Source organism: Mandrillus leucophaeus, unplaced genomic scaffold (assembly GCF_000951045.1).
Source record: "Mandrillus leucophaeus isolate KB7577 unplaced genomic scaffold, Mleu.le_1.0 Scaffold76, whole genome shotgun sequence".
NCBI lineage: Eukaryota > Metazoa > Chordata > Mammalia > Primates > Cercopithecidae > Mandrillus > Mandrillus leucophaeus.
Genome location: NW_012108252.1, coordinates 6003656 through 6021139, shown reverse-complemented (window position 1 = coordinate 6021139; position 17484 = coordinate 6003656). Strand labels below are relative to the sequence as shown.

General features: G+C 38.3%; 1 protein-coding gene across 1 annotated transcript in view; it reads left to right on the top strand.

Moving 5' to 3' along the window:
* The window catches only part of SVEP1 (sushi, von Willebrand factor type A, EGF and pentraxin domain containing 1), a 237981-nt gene extending 222130 nt beyond the window's left edge, over window positions 1-15851 (top strand). Inside the window, exons 45-49 of the mRNA XM_011966393.1 lie at window positions 3189-3359; window positions 4873-4968; window positions 6764-6859; window positions 12138-12231; window positions 15562-15851. Coding sequence (XP_011821783.1) covers window positions 3189-3359; window positions 4873-4968; window positions 6764-6859; window positions 12138-12231; window positions 15562-15583 — 479 coding nt within the window. The 3' untranslated portion in view covers window positions 15584-15851. The remainder of the gene's footprint in view (window positions 1-3188; window positions 3360-4872; window positions 4969-6763; window positions 6860-12137; window positions 12232-15561) is intronic.
* Window positions 15852-17484: the final 1633 nt, after the last annotated feature.

The window sequence follows — 17484 nt, the reverse complement described above, 5'->3', positions numbered from 1 at the left end:
TAGGTGGGAATTGAACAATGAGATCACTTGGACACAGGAAGGGGAACATCATACACCAGGGCCTGTTGTGAGATGGGGGTGAGGGGAGGGATAGCATTAGGAGATATTCCTAATGTAAATGACGAGTTAGTGGGTGCAGCACACTAACATGGCACCTATATACATATATAACAAACCTGCCCGTTGTGCACATGTACCCTAGAACATAAAGTATTAAAAAAAAGAAAACACGCTGAAGTACAAAGATCGTAACAAGATGAAGCAACTACATTAACAAGTCTGCAAAATAACCACCTAGCATCATGATGACAGGATCAAATTCACACATAACAATGCTAACCTTAAATATAAATGAGTTAAATGCCCCCAGTTGAAAGACACAAAATGCCAAGCATATGAAAAGCAGAAAAAAAACAGGGGTTGTAATTCTAGTTTCTGACAAAACAGACTTTAAACCAGCAAAGATCAAAAAAGACAAAGAAGGGCATTTCATAATGGTAAAGTGTTCAGTTCAACAAGAAGAACTAACTATCCTAAATATATATGCACCCAGTACAGGAGCACCCAAATTCATAAATCAAGTTCTTAGAGACCTACAAATAGACTTTGATGTTTACACAATAATAGTGGGAGACTTTAACACCCCACTGTCAATATTAGATCATCGAGACAGAAAATTAACAAGGATATTCAGCACTTGAACTCAGCTCTGGATCAAGTGATCTTGATAGACATCTGCAGAACTCTCCACCCCCAAACAACAGAATATACATTCTTCTCATTGCTACACAGCACTTACTCTAAAATTTATCACATAATTGGAAGTAAAACACTCCTCAGCAAAGGCAAAACAACTGTAATCATAACATTCTCTAGACCACAGCTCAATCAAATTTGAACTCAGGATTAAGAAACTCAAAACCACACAACAACGTGGAAATTGAACAATCTTGCTTCTGAATGACTCCTGGGTACATAATGAAATTAAGAAAGAAATCAAGTTCTTTGAAAGCAATGAGAACAATGAGACAATGTACCAGAATCTCTGAGACACAGTTAAAGCAGTGTTAAAGGGAAATGTATAGCACTAAATGCCCACATCATAAAGGTAGAAAGATCTCAAATTGACACCCTAACATCACAACTAAAAGAACTAGAGAACCAAGAGCAAACCCTAAAGCTAGCAGAAGACAAGAAATAACCAAGATCAGAGCAGAACTGAAGGAGATACACGAAAAACCCTTCAAAACAATGAATTAATCAAGGAACTTTTTTGAAAAAAGTAATAAAATAGACTGCTAGCTAGACTAATAAGAAAAGAGAGAAGAATCAAATAAACACAATAAAAAATGATAAAGGGGATATCACCACTGACCCCACAGAAATACAAACTACCATCAGAGAATACTATAAATACCTCTATGCACATAAACTAGAAAATCTAGAAGAAATGGATAAATTCCTGGACACATGCACCCTTGAAAGACTGAAGCAGGAAAAAGTTGAATTCCTGAATAGGCCAATAACCAGTTCTGAAATTGATGCAGTACTAAATAGCCTACCAACCAAAAGAAGCCAAGGACCAGACATTTACAGCTGAATTCTCCCAGTGGTACAAAGAGTAGCTGGTACCATTCCTTCAGAAACTATTCCAAACAATTGAAAAGGAGGGACTCCTGCCTAACTCATTTTATGAGGCCAGCATCATTCTGATACCAAAACCTGGCAGAAATACAAGAAAAAAAACTTTAGGCCAATTTCCCCGATGAACATCATACAAAAATCCTCAATAAAATACTGGAGAACCAAATCCAGCAGCACATCAAAAAAAAAAAAAAAAAAAAAGATGCCTTCTTCCCCTGGATGCAAGGCTGGTTCAACATATGCAAATCAGTAAACATAATTCATTTATTTCCTTCTGATTTCTGTTGCATAGTAGGTATTTTGTCCACCTTAGAGGGGAAAAAATTTTAGAAAAATCGTACAAATTCATTATCTCCCCTAACAAGTTTTTGGTAGTATTATGACAACAAAGTGACCTTTTAGAAGCCAGCTTATAAGGACTCTTCATTCAAAAGTTGAACAAACTAGATTCTGATTAGAATCCTGACACCAATCTAGCCCTTGCCTTGTGCCCCACCATGGAATAATTCTAATTATCTTAAGGCTTCTTGTAAAATTCTCAAAACAGTATCAGTTATAAAAATTTCTATTTAAATATATATCACATGTCCCTTTCAAAAAGAGAGGATTATCATCCAATCTAACACAGATCCCAAAATCAGAAAGTCACTCTTTTTTTTTTTTTTTTTTTGAGACAGAGTCTCGCTCTGTCGCCCAGGCTGGAGTGTAGTGGCCGGATCTCAGCTCACTGTAAGCTCCGCCTCCCGGGTTTATGCCATTCTCCTGCCTCAGCCTCCGGAGTAGCTGGGACTACAGGCACCCACCACCTCGCCCGGCTAGTTTTTTGTATTTTTTAGTAGAGACAGGATTTCACCGTGTTAGCCAGGATGGTCTCGATCTCCTGACCTCATAATCCGCCCGTTTCGGCCTCCCAAAGTGCTGGGATTACGGGCTTGAGCCACTGCGCCCAGCCGAAAGTCACTCTTTTACAGTATTGAAAAGAGGAAAAGTAACATGAAACCTTGAATTTCATAAACCGGATCAAGTTGTATTCATTGAGCATCTATAGACTAGAGACAATATTCATTCATTGACTCATTTTCAAGAGCATGTTGCATGCTAGGCACTGTTCTAGGCATTAACAAAATAGCCCTGATACAATATGCAGTACTACAATTAATGATCTTTACTCTGAAACAGTAGACTACAATCATCATGCTTTCTCTCCTCATTTAACAAGCATCCTGTTTGAAAGTCTCTTGCAGCCAGTTATCTGAGAAGGTACAAGAGCTAATTCTTGGTGTCCTATAGACTGCTTTCCTTAGGTTTAAAATAGACTGTCCTTCAACATTTGAATCAGAAGACAAAAAACCTTTTATCTTTGTATGTCTAATTTTTCTCAACAGCAGCAGTTAATTATTTAGTTCTTACTATTCTAGAGAAGTAGGTGAAAATGTTTCCCTCATGTATTTTATTTTTGCTCTTTAATTCATTCTGCGAGATGAGACTGTGTTCTCAGTCTGTGTTAATAGCACAAGCTTAATTGTTGTTTTGTTTTCCTGTAGAAATCTCGTGTGGTCCACCAGCTCACGTAGAAAATGCAATTGCTCGAGGCGTACATTATCAATACGGAGACATGATCACCTACTCATGTTACAGTGGATACATGTTGGAGGGTTCCCTAAGGAGTGTTTGTTTAGAAAATGGAACATGGACATCACCTCCTATTTGCAGAGGTAAGGAAATATTTGCATGATTATTTCTTAGTGAAATTGCGGGGAAATGTGTTTAGAAATCTGATTTGTCCAACAATTAATATGCATGCTGCTTTATTTTTCCTTGGCTTTAAAATTTCTTTTAGCAGCTGTGTCATTTTCTTTTAATGTTATGGTTTGAGTTTTAAAAGCACACAGAACTCTGAGGTTCTGTGCTTGAAATTCTGCAAAACAGAAAGAGGTAATGAGGCATCCTAGTATTATGTCCTTCTAAAACCTACACTTTTCTAATAAAATATAGCTTTTATACATCATAATAATTTCATTCATTCTACAAATATTTGCTAAAAGTCAAGAAGTACGCTGGTATACACAGATATAACCAAGGAACTACAAGAATAATTGAGTTGTTGGATGAGTTGACCACATAAACAGTGTTCAGATTTGGACTTTAATAACTGGTGAGGCAAGAAATATTGAGGAAGTCAATGGATGAATGGCATGAGCCTCAAAAGAAACAGGGGCTATCGCACGAGAAAGAGGATTCATTGTCTGACAGCAACAATAAGAAGTGAGATCATCGATACATGGGATGTAAGAGAATGTAAAGCCTTTTGAGAGAGTTGTTGAGGGGGGACATCTTAAAGGAATATCCCAGACTTCAGTTAAATTATAAAGTCAGAATGAGTGTTGTGTGTGTGATATTGAAACAACATAAATGTCTGTTGACAGATAAATGGATTTAAAAAAGTGTGTGCTGATAGAAGGATGATGATGATAAGAAGATAGATTACATAGACATGTAGATAAAAATAGGTAGACACAATGAAATATTATTCAGCTTTATAAAAGAAGAAAATCCTGCCATTTACAACACATAGATTAACCTGGAGGACATCATGCTACATAAAATAAGCCAGACACAGAATGACATACACCGCCCAATTTTGCTGATAGGTGCAATCTAAAATAGTCCACCTCAAAGAAGCAGAGAGTAGATGGTGGTTCCCAGGAGCTGGGAGGGGAGTAAGGATAGGGAGATGTTAGTCAAAGTATCAAAGTTTCAGTTATACAAGATGAATAAGTTCTAGAGTTCTAACATCCAGCAATGTGACTGTAGTTAACAATACTGTATTGTATATTGAAAATTTGCTGAAAGGATAGATCTTGTGTTCTCACCACAAAAAAAGATAGAAAACAATAACTATGTGACGGGATGAATGTGCTAATTAGCTCACTTGTGATTATTTCACAATTTGTACATAATCAAAACATCAGGTCGTAAACCTTAAATATATACAATTTTTATTTGTTGTACCTTAATAAAGCTACAGGGAAAACTGCAATAATAGCAGCCAATATAATGCTGTATTTCTCCACATACTGAAATTTCCTCTTGAGATTCGATTTTTGTTTCTCTTCCTGAAAGCTTGACTCAAGGAAATAGTATGAAATATAAAGGAGGAATCCTATTTTCTGACTCCTTCCCTTCCATAATTCCCTACATTTGTGACCCATCCTGCTTCTTTTCCAGCCGTCTGTCGATTCCCATGTCAGAATGGGGGCATCTGCCAACGCCCAAATGCTTGTTCCTGTCCAGAGGGCTGGATGGGGCGCCTCTGTGAAGAACGTGAGTTGCTCTTCAGAGCTTTGTGTCCTGACAAATTGCCTGGATGCTCCCACCTGAGGGGAGTTACCAGGAAATGGTTGTAGTATTGGGAAGAATTCATTTGCTGTAAGTCCTTGTCCACACCAAACAGTGCACATATGTGTCAATAGGTTGCAGAAGATCTAAAATATTCATGACTTTGAAAATACTGTTATTCAGATCCATCTAAAGTCATCTTCACATGCTCCCTGGCACAAATTTGCAAAAGTCTTCTTGAGAAGGAGCTTGTTGTAAAGTTTCCAAGCCATCCTCTTCCCTTAACTCAGGGTCTACTATGTGCTATGTCAGTCATTGCTACAGTTGGTGTAAACGGGCACCACTGCAAAACATGTACTTTGCAGGTAATATTTGCAGCTCACCATTTCCTCTTTGTTGTTAAGAATGGTTTATACTAATTAAGAAAATAAGGAAAGCTGGCACTCCTATATCCATACTTGGTAAATTAATATAGAATTTTGATCCTTATAGAAACACATTTGAATTTGAAATTCCAGGGAGGTATAGACAATGATGTTAAATTTTTTAAATATCTCAACTACACTTTATTTCAATATCTTAAAATATATATAAGGATAAAATGGTTTCATATTTCAATGGGAGCAGTGTATATAAGCCATTAAGAGTGATTCATGTGATGGCCATTGGTCTATACCAGTTTTTCCTAAAGGGTAGAAATTTTGTAAGAGACTAAAATGTTTTAAGTGTGACTTTTTCAACTAATGTATGATGGAAATAAATTTAGGCTGCTAACAACTCACCAAAACAAGTATTCTCAAGTGATTAAAAAAGAAGAAAAATCACACTTTTCTCTTCCAGCTCACCCCAATCATTCCATTTCACCTAGAGCTCACAGACTTAACCTGTTCTTGTGTCAAGAGTCCAAAGACTTAGTGAGCTTTGACTTTGGGGTACCTCGTGACAGGCCTGGCTTGGCTGGCTTAGCTGGCCTGGCTCACTGAGCGTATGCCTGCCCTCCTTCATTACACCAGGGCTTCCCAAGCTTTGCTGTGCATACAGATCATCTGGGAGATCAGCAGATCTGGGTTGGTACCTGACATCTGCGTTGCTAACCAACTCCTAGGTGATGCCAAGACTATTGGTTAGGGAACTTGATTTTGAGGAGCAAGGCAACAATCTCACATCTTCTAAACAGACTATGCCTCTTTAAAGATTTCAATTGTTTCTAGGAGGAGGAATGATAGTCACGGACAGTGTAGGGGAGGCATCATTCAGTCACCATCAGGCTTCAGCTTCTCGGAAATCAAGGGTGTGTTGTCCCATTGCTACCAAAATGTTGCAAACTCCAACCCTATGTTATAGCCCATCTGATTCGCATTCTCACATTTAATTCAAGACAGGAAGAGAGCCTCAAGGCAGCCAAATCCTCTTAGAACATTTTGTGTAATTTGTAATGGAAATCTGAAACTATAATAAATGGAGACCGTTCTGCTTATTTTGTGAAGAGTTAACACAAAGCACTTTGCAGACACTGATTACCGAGTGTCTTCACTGAAAGAAGATTTGGCCTTAGAGTCATTATATCTGGCTAAGAATCCAGGCTTACTTTCCTGATTGTGTTTTCCCAGTGATACTCATTAATAAGCAGAGCACATGCAGGAAAGTTATTTAGTGAGTCATATAAAGTTTCACTCCTGCAAAATGTTTTCTGAACTCTTGAACCTATCTGAGATGTGTATTTTGATCAATGCCATTTCAACCCCCGCTCCCTTTTTTTTTTTTTTTTTTTTTTTTTAAGCAATCTGCATTCTTCCCTGTCTGAACGGAGGTCGCTGTGTGGCCCCTTACCAGTGTGACTGCCCGCCTGGCTGGACGGGGTCTCGCTGTCATATAGGTAGGCCTCTTTCATGGTTTGTTTTCTTGGTGGCTCAATCCCATGAAACTCCAGAGGACATTAAAGAGTATGACTCAGACTCAGAAGTGGTGGTAAAGTGAAAAAGTACTGATGTTTCTCAAAAATTCCTCAAGATGATCCCTCAATTGGTGTCTCAACACTGAATTTTATGGTTGCCTAAACACGTTTGCTAGTCATGTGCCAAAGAATAGCATCTAAGTCGACTCAATTATCTGTCTTCTTTATGTCATCTGCTTCATTTTGCAGAGCATAGAGAAGACATTACACAGAGGTTCAGAATATTTATTTTAATCTCTGAGAAGCTAAATTACTAAATTCATGCTTACTCTTTAGAAAGAACAAGGTTATACATAAATACAATTTAAGTTAAAATTTTTTAAAAAATCACTTTATCCAGTCTACCATTGATGAGTATTTAGATTGATTCCATGTCTTTGCTATTGTGCATGGTGCTGCAATACACATGCATGTGTCTTTATGGTAGAATGATTTCTATTCCCTTGGGTATATACCCAGTAATGGGATTGCTGGGTTGAATGGTAGTTCTGTTTTTAGGTCTTTGAGGAATCGCCATACTGCTTTCCTCAATGGTTGAACTAATTTATACTCTTACCAACAGTGTATAAGTGTTCCCTTTTCTCCACAACCTCGCCAGCATCTGTTTTGTTTTGTTTTGTTTTGTTTTTCGAGACAGAGTTTCACTCTGGTCACCCAGGCTGGAGTGCGGTGGCGTGATCTTGACTCACTGAAACCTCCACCTCCCAGGTTCAAGTGATTCTCCTGCCTCAGCCTCCCAAGTAGATGGGATTACAGGCACCTTCTGTCACACCCTGCTAATTTTTCTATTTTTAGTAGAGACAGAGTTTAATCACGTTGGCCAGGCTGATCTTGAACTCCTGACCTCAAGTGATCCACCCACCTTGACCTCCCAAAGTGTTGAGATTACAGGCATGAGTCACTGCATCCAGCCTATTTTTTTACTTTTTAGTAACAGCCCTGCAGCCATAAAAAAGAACGAGATCAGGGGATATGGATGGAGCTGGAGGCCATCATCCTTAGAAAACTAACGCAGGAACAGAAAACCAAATACCACACGTTCTCACTTATAAGTGGGAGCTAAATGGTGGGAGCTAAATGATCAGAACATATGAACACAGAGAGAGGAACAATAGACACTGAAGCCTACTTGAGGGTAGAGGGTGGGAGGAAGGAGAGGATCAGAAAAAATAACTATTGGGAACTAGGCTTAGTACCTGAGTGATGAAATAATCTGTACAGCAAACTCCCGTGACACAAGTGTACTTATACAACAGACCTTGAACCTAAGAGTTAAAAAAAAGTTTAAAGAAAGAAGGAAAAAAATTACAAAACTCATCAAAGAGATGGTTTCTTATCATGGACAACAGTAACAAATGATAGTTGATTGATTCGTAACAAACATTCTCTTAGCACCTCTTGCGGACCTCAAATACAGCATTTGGCCCACTTACTTTGACATCTGTTCATTTGCTTGATTATCTATCCCTTCCCCCACTAGATTATACACCACCTAAGGGCAAGGATTTTATCATCTTTATATCCCCAGTGCTTAGCGTAGTGCCCAAATACAGTAGGTATTTTTAGTAAATATCAAATAACTCAATTTAAAATGACAAACTATCTTTCTAATGTCCTAAAATTTTAAGCCACCATTTAAAAAATAGGACTTGCTATATTTATTAAGTATTAATTCTGACATACCACTATTCTGCCTATAAACAATGTTTATACCACTTCCTCAGTGGAGTAAAATGTAAATGGCATGTAAAGTATAGACAGGGCTTCCTGACACCAGAGCTTGTCATGAACCCTAAGACTGGGAAGACCATATAACTTAGCGTCTAAACCAGGACATTTTTGAGAGTAAAAGAGGCACTATTAATAAGTAAACCAGAAAAATGAGACTGAAAAGTACCGTTACAGACAAAAGCAGACAGGCAGTCATCAACCCACTTAAAGCCAAAATTGAGCCATTCATGAAGGTAGAGAAGGAAAAATGTTCTGAGGCTGAATTTGAAGGCCTTATTTGAGACTCTGAAAGCAGTCTATACAGTGTTTGTTTATAACAAATCAACTTTGATATTTACCCACGTTTCTCCTGCTCATCTATAAACAAGCTTTGCTTTTTTCCGGGTACCTTACTGGTGCAAGTAATGAATGAATTACTCTTGACTCACCCTCCCTTTCATCTGAGGTTACAGCACCATCACTATTTTTGTTCATTCCTGCTCAGCATCCCTCATTCTACTCCACACCACTATCTCCAGCCAGTAAAAGATTCTGGATCATGGCCCAGTTGACCTTCTCGTCACCATGTCCTTCCAGACTGAACATCATCAGTGTACTACTTTGGCATGTCTTTGCCCTGGTTTAAGAGCCTAAAATGGTTCTCTATTTTAGTCTCCACATCCACCCTGAATTCTTTTGACTTCCAAGGTACTGCATAAGCCAGCTTCAGCACACCTGAAGCACAACTCACTTCTTATCCTACCATTATACACTGTGCCCTGCAGTGACAGTTTTCTCACTACCCCTGCAAGCAGCCTGTTCTCCCCAGTCTCCTTACATGTGCACATGATCTGCCTCTTTCCTCCACCTATTCTAGCCTCACTCAACCCCCAAGTCCTGCCTAAGTTTCCTCTGATCTCAAAACTTGTTCAATATCACAATAATCTACTTTCTAACATTCCATTTCTATAAATGTTACACAACTAGTTATAATCATGCAGTTTAAAGCTAATAAATGGATCTGATTTATGTGGCTTTCTTTTACACCTTAGCTCTCTAATAAGAATATGCTCCTTAATGACACTGATTATGGTCTTTGTTTTTCCAAATCTTACAGCAGCTACCTCAGCATAGATCCTATTTATACCCCTAAGTACTAAGCATATCATAAGCATATAAAACAGGGGCTCCTGCTCTCCAGAATTTCAATCTAGGAAAGGGGAAGGGATACGGAATGGCCTGTAAATAGATAACTAGGATATGTTAAGATAGAGGCTAATCAAAATCTATAAAATGGGCTATGACAACAGTGAAAATGGGTAAACTAACCAAATGTCAAAGTTCAGAAAAAGCTTCGCAAGCATAGAATCTGAGGAGAAACAAAAGGAGTCACCAGCAGAAAATCGTGGCAGCTAAAAGCATGAATCACAAAATACACAGGTGTGTTCAGCAAAGGATAACCAAAGCCATAAAGGAAATGCAGGGGAGTGGCTGGAATGAAGCTCTAAAGATGGGCAGCACCAGATCAGGAAACGCATCGCATGCCAAGTGCAAGATGCTGAATTATGCGTTGAGAGCAACAGAAGCCACTGAAGGATCTTAAGCAGGAAAATCATGTGATCGGATTTTCTTTTAGAAAACTGAGTTTGGCAGCAGTATGAAAAGTGGAAGAAAGCAAGACTTACAATAGAGAGATTCGTTGAGGGGGTTGTAAAAGCAGAATTGGCAAGAATTAATGAAGTCAGGAGAAACAACCACAAAAGAGCAGATTTGAGAGACAGTGAAGAGTAAGAATCAATGCTACTTGGTTACAGATCTATTGTGAGGGGTAGAATCCACATAGAATCAAAACTACTTGGAAGAGTAAAAGCTGTTTCCAGCTTGGGCATTGGAGTGGAAGGTGATGCCATTTACTGGGATGGAGAAGCCAGGAGAAGCCATAAGGAGTTAAGTATGGACACACTGAGTTTGAGGGGACTGTGAAACATACAAGGGGAGTGATAGGCAGTTGGATGATAGTTTAGGTTCTCAGAAAATTCATTTAGATGAAGATAGAGATTTATAAGTCATCATTGAAAGATACTCATGGGGGGAAAAATAAGACTGCAGAAGACACACGACATGAAAAGTTGGCCCTGAATGAACACTGGGACCACCGATGTGATAGGGAAGGAGGATTAAGTTTTTAGACAAAGAAGTAAAAGTAACGACTAGTTTGTTAGTGCAGTCAGGCACTGCTAAATCAGCATAGTCCTGAAAAAGAGTAATGTGTTCTTATATCAGCAAGCAGAAACTATGGAGAGTTTGTTTTCAGTTACTGAGTTTTATTTTTGCTTGTTTTAATCCTGCTTTGTTTCATAATTTTCTTTCCCATGAGATTGCTAGTAAGTGCATTCTGCTGGCCAGCTCTTAATCTTACCAAGAGAGCTCCCCAAGGGAAAAAGCGTATTTTACTTCTTGTCCTCTCTCTTGTTCTGTCTGGACAAGGACCAGTGCTTATCAAGTGCCTGCTACTTGCTTAGCAGACATTTTCTCCATATTTTATGAATGAATGACTGAAGAAATGACATTTACTTATATTTCACCAAAAAGGAGTTTTTCATCCAGGAAAGAGCCTGCCTTTCTGTGCTACAGAGATTGGAATGGTTCTTATTTCCAGCTTTCTCCCAACAGACATTTTATTTCCTTCCTACAAGGAGTTCTCCTTTCTCTTTGATATGTTACACTTGCTGATATTAGGTCATGATGAATTTTCAGCATCTTCAGGTTTTTTAACAAAGGTATGCAGATGAAGAGTTTGGTTATGAGATTATGGATTTGTGAGAAAGGCACCTAGATGGTAAATCTTTCGGTGTCCTCTCAGGGTTTTATCTGTGGCTAACCAGTTTCTGTAATTCCAGTTAAAGCTGACACTGTGAAATGTGTCTCCTTGCCAAACACAAAGGGATGTTGAATCATCTGTTATTTTAGACAATCTTTGTGCCTAATTTATTGTCATAAAAGTTGACGTCTGACTTAATCACCCAGTCAATCATAGAGTTCAATGCTAACTCCCTTGAGGAATTTACAGTCTTGAGCTTCAAGTCAGTGGCAAGAAATTTTAAAAAAAGGAAGAAATGTACAAGCTAATTGAACACACAAAATTTATACTTCAAAATGCTCAAAGTGTCAGATTGGTGGCATAAATAAAAAAAGATTAGAGAAGAGGAAAATCAGTGGACTTGGAGTGATCAGCAAAGCCTTCAATAAGTATATAGAACTTAATCTGGGACTTAAATGTGAAAAACTGACCAGCTTGGAAGGAAAAAGGGAGGTAGTACCACATAAGGATGTGAGGTCAAGCAGAGCAGCAGAAATGGATAATGCTAACGGTATATGAAGACCAGCAGTGGCTGCTGCAGGAAGTAGAGGCAAATCTTATCCTATGTGCCTTTATGGATATTGTCAGGATTGCTAAGTATTAAATAAATGTGTGGGCTTTTTATTCCAGCTGTTTGCCAGTCTCCCTGCTTAAATGGTGGAAAATGTGTAAGACCAAACCGATGTCATTGTCTTTCTTCTTGGACGGAACATAACTGTTCCAGGTAAGATAACCAAAAACTAATGTTCACCTGTAACATGAAGACTCTAAAATTCAAGTAAATTGTCATAAGAGCCAGAAGTTATCTCTATCTAGTTTGACTGTAAGTATTTTGTATGTGAAAATATCCATTTTGAGACATGCTCTCTAAATTTGAACTAAAACCAAAGCTAAGAAATATTAGTTCAGGATTGACAAATAAAACAAGAATGTCTCAAACTTAAGCAGTCTTGTGCTGACTTCAGCAGCTCATATTCTAAAACTGGAACTTCATAGAGAGGATTAGTATGACCCATGCTAGAGGATGACACACAAATTTTTGAAGCATTCCACATTTTTTGCAATTAAAAAAAAAAATGGGTTATATAAATAAATAAATAAATCATCTTCTTGAACAGAAGATTGCATCCTACAGATGCAAGGATGTAAAATAAATAGACAATATATTTTATTGAAAATGACCCAATGGATGTTTAAGTTCTTCATTACAATAAAAATCATATTGAATTGATAGGAAATGTTTATTTTAAAGTAAAATATTTTTGTTTTATATTTTAGTGTTTATATATGTAGCATTTCATTGACTACAAAATGATTATGTAAAAATATGTTTTTTCATTGGTTTCTCATTTCTGACGAGATACATATTATAGTTTAAAAATATTATCACAAAAATAAGTCAAAGGGAAAAATAGTTAAAAGATCATTTATATATATTTAAACATCAGTAAAATCATCAGCCATATTGTGCCATACCATAGATAAAATATTTTCAACATTCATTGTCCTCACCAATGTTGCAATGTTGACATATTATCAGCTATGTTTTAAGACTTTCAATATACATCCCTGCACTTAGATTTGTATTATTAGATTTGTATTTACCCCCATCATATAGGACTCATTAAAAACAAATGGGTATTTCCATATTCATTTTTTAAAGTGAGAAAAATTCAGTTAACTGAAAACAACTTTTATTTTTCATTTCCTGGTTTATTATTTTGATTGGAATGTCAAAGTCAACTTGCAAATATAAAAAAAGCAATTACAGTAATGCCAGTGAATTTCCTCACATCATCTCAAGTGTATGCCATCTCTGCAAAAAAAGAAAAAATAAACTGAACCCTAAACAGCAAATTTGAAATGGACAAATATATTAAGAAGCTGCCAAGATTATACCTTTACCTGACAGCAGAGTTGAATTTAAGAAAATGAGAGCCAAATAAAGAGGAAATAAAAGAGAAAAAAAAACAAAACAGTGACTCAAAAAAAGTATTTAGTACTTTCTTATAAATATTAGATTTTATATTTTAACCTCTTCATTTTTGAGATAAAGAAAAGGAAGTCCAGAGAGAGTTTGCGTGATTTAAAACCTGTCCATAGGAGTTCTTTCTTGATTGAGGAAAGGATAATTATTAGCTTGTATGAAAATATTGTACATTAATAAGAAAAACAAGATCTAGATTTTTATGCAAAAGTTTGATGTAGGCATCCAAGAAAAATAATGGCAAATTAAGCTGAGAGGTGTAACCCACATTCAAGGGAAGGCTAACTAGCAACCCAGAGGACCAGGCAGGTTCCTCCTCCGTATACTGTAATCCTTGTTAAAACTCTAACCAGTTTAAGCAAAGAAGAGGATTTATCATCACAATAGAGGGACCTTGTATGGAACCCAAAGACAAAGGAGTGGTTGAGCATCAGGAGGACCAGACTAGGGACGTGAAAGCCAAGTGTGCCTCTCCACCTCCCATGTCACCACCTCTTCCAGGGTCTGCTCCATCCTCTGTCTTGCTGCAGAGTGGTTTTCTTCTGTTTGGTTCACATGGAAGGGAAGGACAGAATTTCTCTCTTTTTTTTTTTTTTTTTTTCCCTAAAGACAGAGTCTCACTCGGATGCCCAGGCTGGAGTGCAGTGTGCAATCTCGGCTTACTGCAACCTCCTCCTCCTGGGTTCAAGCAATTCTGTCTCGGCCTCCTGAGTAGCTGGGACTACAGGCATGCGCCACCACACCCAGCTAATTTTTGTATTTTTAGTGGAGATGGGATTTCACTATGTTGGCCAGGCTGGTCTCAAACTCCTGACCTCGGGTGATTTACCCACCTTGGCCTCCCAAAATGCTGGGATCACAGGCATGAGCCACCATGCCCGGCCAGGACAAAATTTCTTACAGAATTTTTTACATGTCACCATACAGTATCCAGAGACATAGTACACTGTCCCAGTTTAAAAATCCAGGACTCTGGTTGGTCCAGACTGATTCAATGGCCAAGCATGAATCAATGAACTGTCCTAGGTTGGATTATGTTGTACCAACATAAAGGGTAATTTTGTCAAAAAACTGGGTAAAAGGGAAGAGAGTCTGGCAATTCCCAGAAGAAAGGAGAGTGGGAGGGGGAGAATGCTTTTCTGAGAAAGAAACAATAAATGTTACCGTATAATTTTTTCCTTCTCTCCTATGAGACTGAGTGCCTTAAAATTTGTATGCTGGGCCGACTGTGATGGCTCACACCTGTAATCCCAGCAATTTGGGAAGCCAAGGCAAGCAGATCACTTGGATCCAGGAGTTCAAGACCAGCCTGAGCAACAAAGGAAGAGCCCGTCTCTATAAAAAATACCCAGAAAAATTAGCCAGGCATGGTGGCATACGCCTGTAGTCTCAGCTAACTCAGGAGGCTGAGGTGGGAGGATTGCTTAAACCCAGGAGGTGGAGGTTGCAGTGAGCCAAGACTGTGCCACTGCACTCCAGCCTGGGCAACAGAATAAGATCTTGTTTTAAAAAACAAAAACACATGCCTAGTGCCTTCTACAGGCACAAAAATCACTGCTCAGTAAAGGCTTGTTAACAGATGGAGCAATTTCCTGGCATGATTGTCAGCTGGTAGAGAAATGCCTTATGGCATCCATTAAATCCCTCAATGTTTAACCTTCTGTACTGATAAATAAGACTGACCTGACCTTTTTCCCAGATAATTCAGTGGTTCAGAAGGAAATTGTGTTTCCTCTGACCTCTGTGCACATCTTCAGAAAACTGATCCTAAGCAAATACCATAACTAAAAACCATAGATTCTTAGTGGACTAAGAGACCTTTAAGTTCATTAGAAAACTAGTGGCAGAATCAAGACTAAAACTCAGGTCTGATGCTTCTCAGATCTTTCCAAGTTAGCACTGCATGCCTCTTAGTTATCTCAAAGAATGACCCCCATCCCTATAAACATCACAGATAATGCCCTGGTATCTGGGACTTTCAATCCTGTTTTCATCAACCCCTAAAGAGATGTTAGCTCTTCAGTTCAATTTCGTCTTTAGAATCTATTTGGTTGCTTTTTTTTCCAGGAAAAGGAGGACTGGGTTTTAACCACTGCACGACCAGCTGGCTCTCCCAAAAGCAGGATCATCTCTCCTTGGTAGTTCCTGGGCATCCTGGAACTTATGCAAAGAAAGTCCAACATGGTGCTGGGTCTTGTTTAGTAAACTTGTTACTTGGGGTTACTTTTTTAATTTTGTGATATATTTTGTTATTCCTTGTGACATACTTTCTTACATGTTTTCCATTTTTAAATATGCCTGTATTTTCTATATAAAAATTATATTAAAGAGATGCTGCTCTACCCTCACAAAATGTACATATTCTGCTGTCTATTGGGAAAGTTGCTGGTACACGTTTTTATTCAGTTACTTAAAATGATTTTTCAATTAAAATATATTTTGCTACTAAATAATATTTTGCTGGATAGTACCATTTTATGAGGTGGCCAAGGGATTCATAGAGAGGACTCATGATCTTTCATCTGTGCCACTGGCACCACATGGGAGAACCCTTACAATAAAGGAGACCCCTTCATTCTGGTTCCATCTTCTTTACAATATGTGTAATAAAAAAAGTTTTTTCTTTCACTGAATCAGACAGTAACTGTTGGACCTAGTACTCTCCACCACATAATTATGTCCTGGTACTCAGGGTAGCCTGGCTAATTCTTTTCTCAACATTTGAAAAGCCGTAGGCATTAACTTCGTGGATGTGGAGAAACAGCATAATGACATTGGTTCACAATGAAAGTGCTAGCCTTCTTTCTCATGGCTGGAATAAGAAATGCAAGAACTGGAAGATTAACAGAGAGCTGATACCTGGACTGGTAATGCCACAACTCACTATTTTGGGAGAAAGGAGGTAGGAAGGGGAAGACAGGGAAAGAGAAGGAAAAAGGCAAATGGGAAACGTCCCCCAGAGCTGTACTCCTGGTCCCACCTGCAAAAGAGAATTGCAGCCACCTAAGAGAAAGCAGTCCTCACTGTCACCTACCTCTATCACAATACTTGTACCAAGATGAAGACTTCCCCAGACTTCAGAAAATAAACTCAAACCCTAGATTTTGTTTTAAAATAGGAAACTCAATCAACTTGCCTCCATCCTCTGGGAAAACTGCTCCCATACAGGCCTTAGAGTGTGTTGTAGCACCATGGAGGAATGCAGAAAGATGAAAAAGATTTTGATTCTCCTAGTGGTTCTCTTCACTACCATAGGCATCCCTCAGCCATTGACTCCTCCTTCTTTCTCTTGACATTCACTTTCTTGACCAGTCTTACACGCTTATGAGTCTGCCTTCCAATAAATTTACTCATAGTCCATTAACTTCCAAACCATGTTGACCTTTGTCATTTATAATCATAAAAACATAAAAATACAGTCAAAAAGGCTGGGTGCAATGGCTTGCACCTATAATCCTAGCACTTTTGAAGACTGAGGTGGGCAGATAGCTTGAGCTCAGTAGTTCGAGACTAGCCTGAGCACCATGGAGAAACCCCATCTCTAAAAAAAAATAAATACAAAAAAAAAATACAAAAATGAGCTGGGCATGGTGATGCATACCTCTAGTTCCAGCTACTTGGGGAGGCTGATGCAGGAGGATTGCTTGAACCTGGGAGGTCGAGGCTGCAGTGAGCCGAGATCGCACCACTTCACTCCAGCCTGGGTGACAAAGTGAGACCCTATTTCAAAAAGAAAAGAGAAAATATAGCCCCAAATCTGAGTAATAAGAAAAATAGTACCAGAAAAAATTAAGCTAAGAAAACAATTGGAAACAACACTTAGTTCTGAAAGTACCTACTAAATAAGTATACCTTCAAAGTGGAGGTTGTATTGGGTTACTTTGAATAGGCTGAAAGGTTTATATCTTCACAGTAAGTCAAAGTAGTCCTGGCATATAGAGAATATAAGGAAGTAAAGCACCATACAAGTGAGGTGTGGAAATAATACTA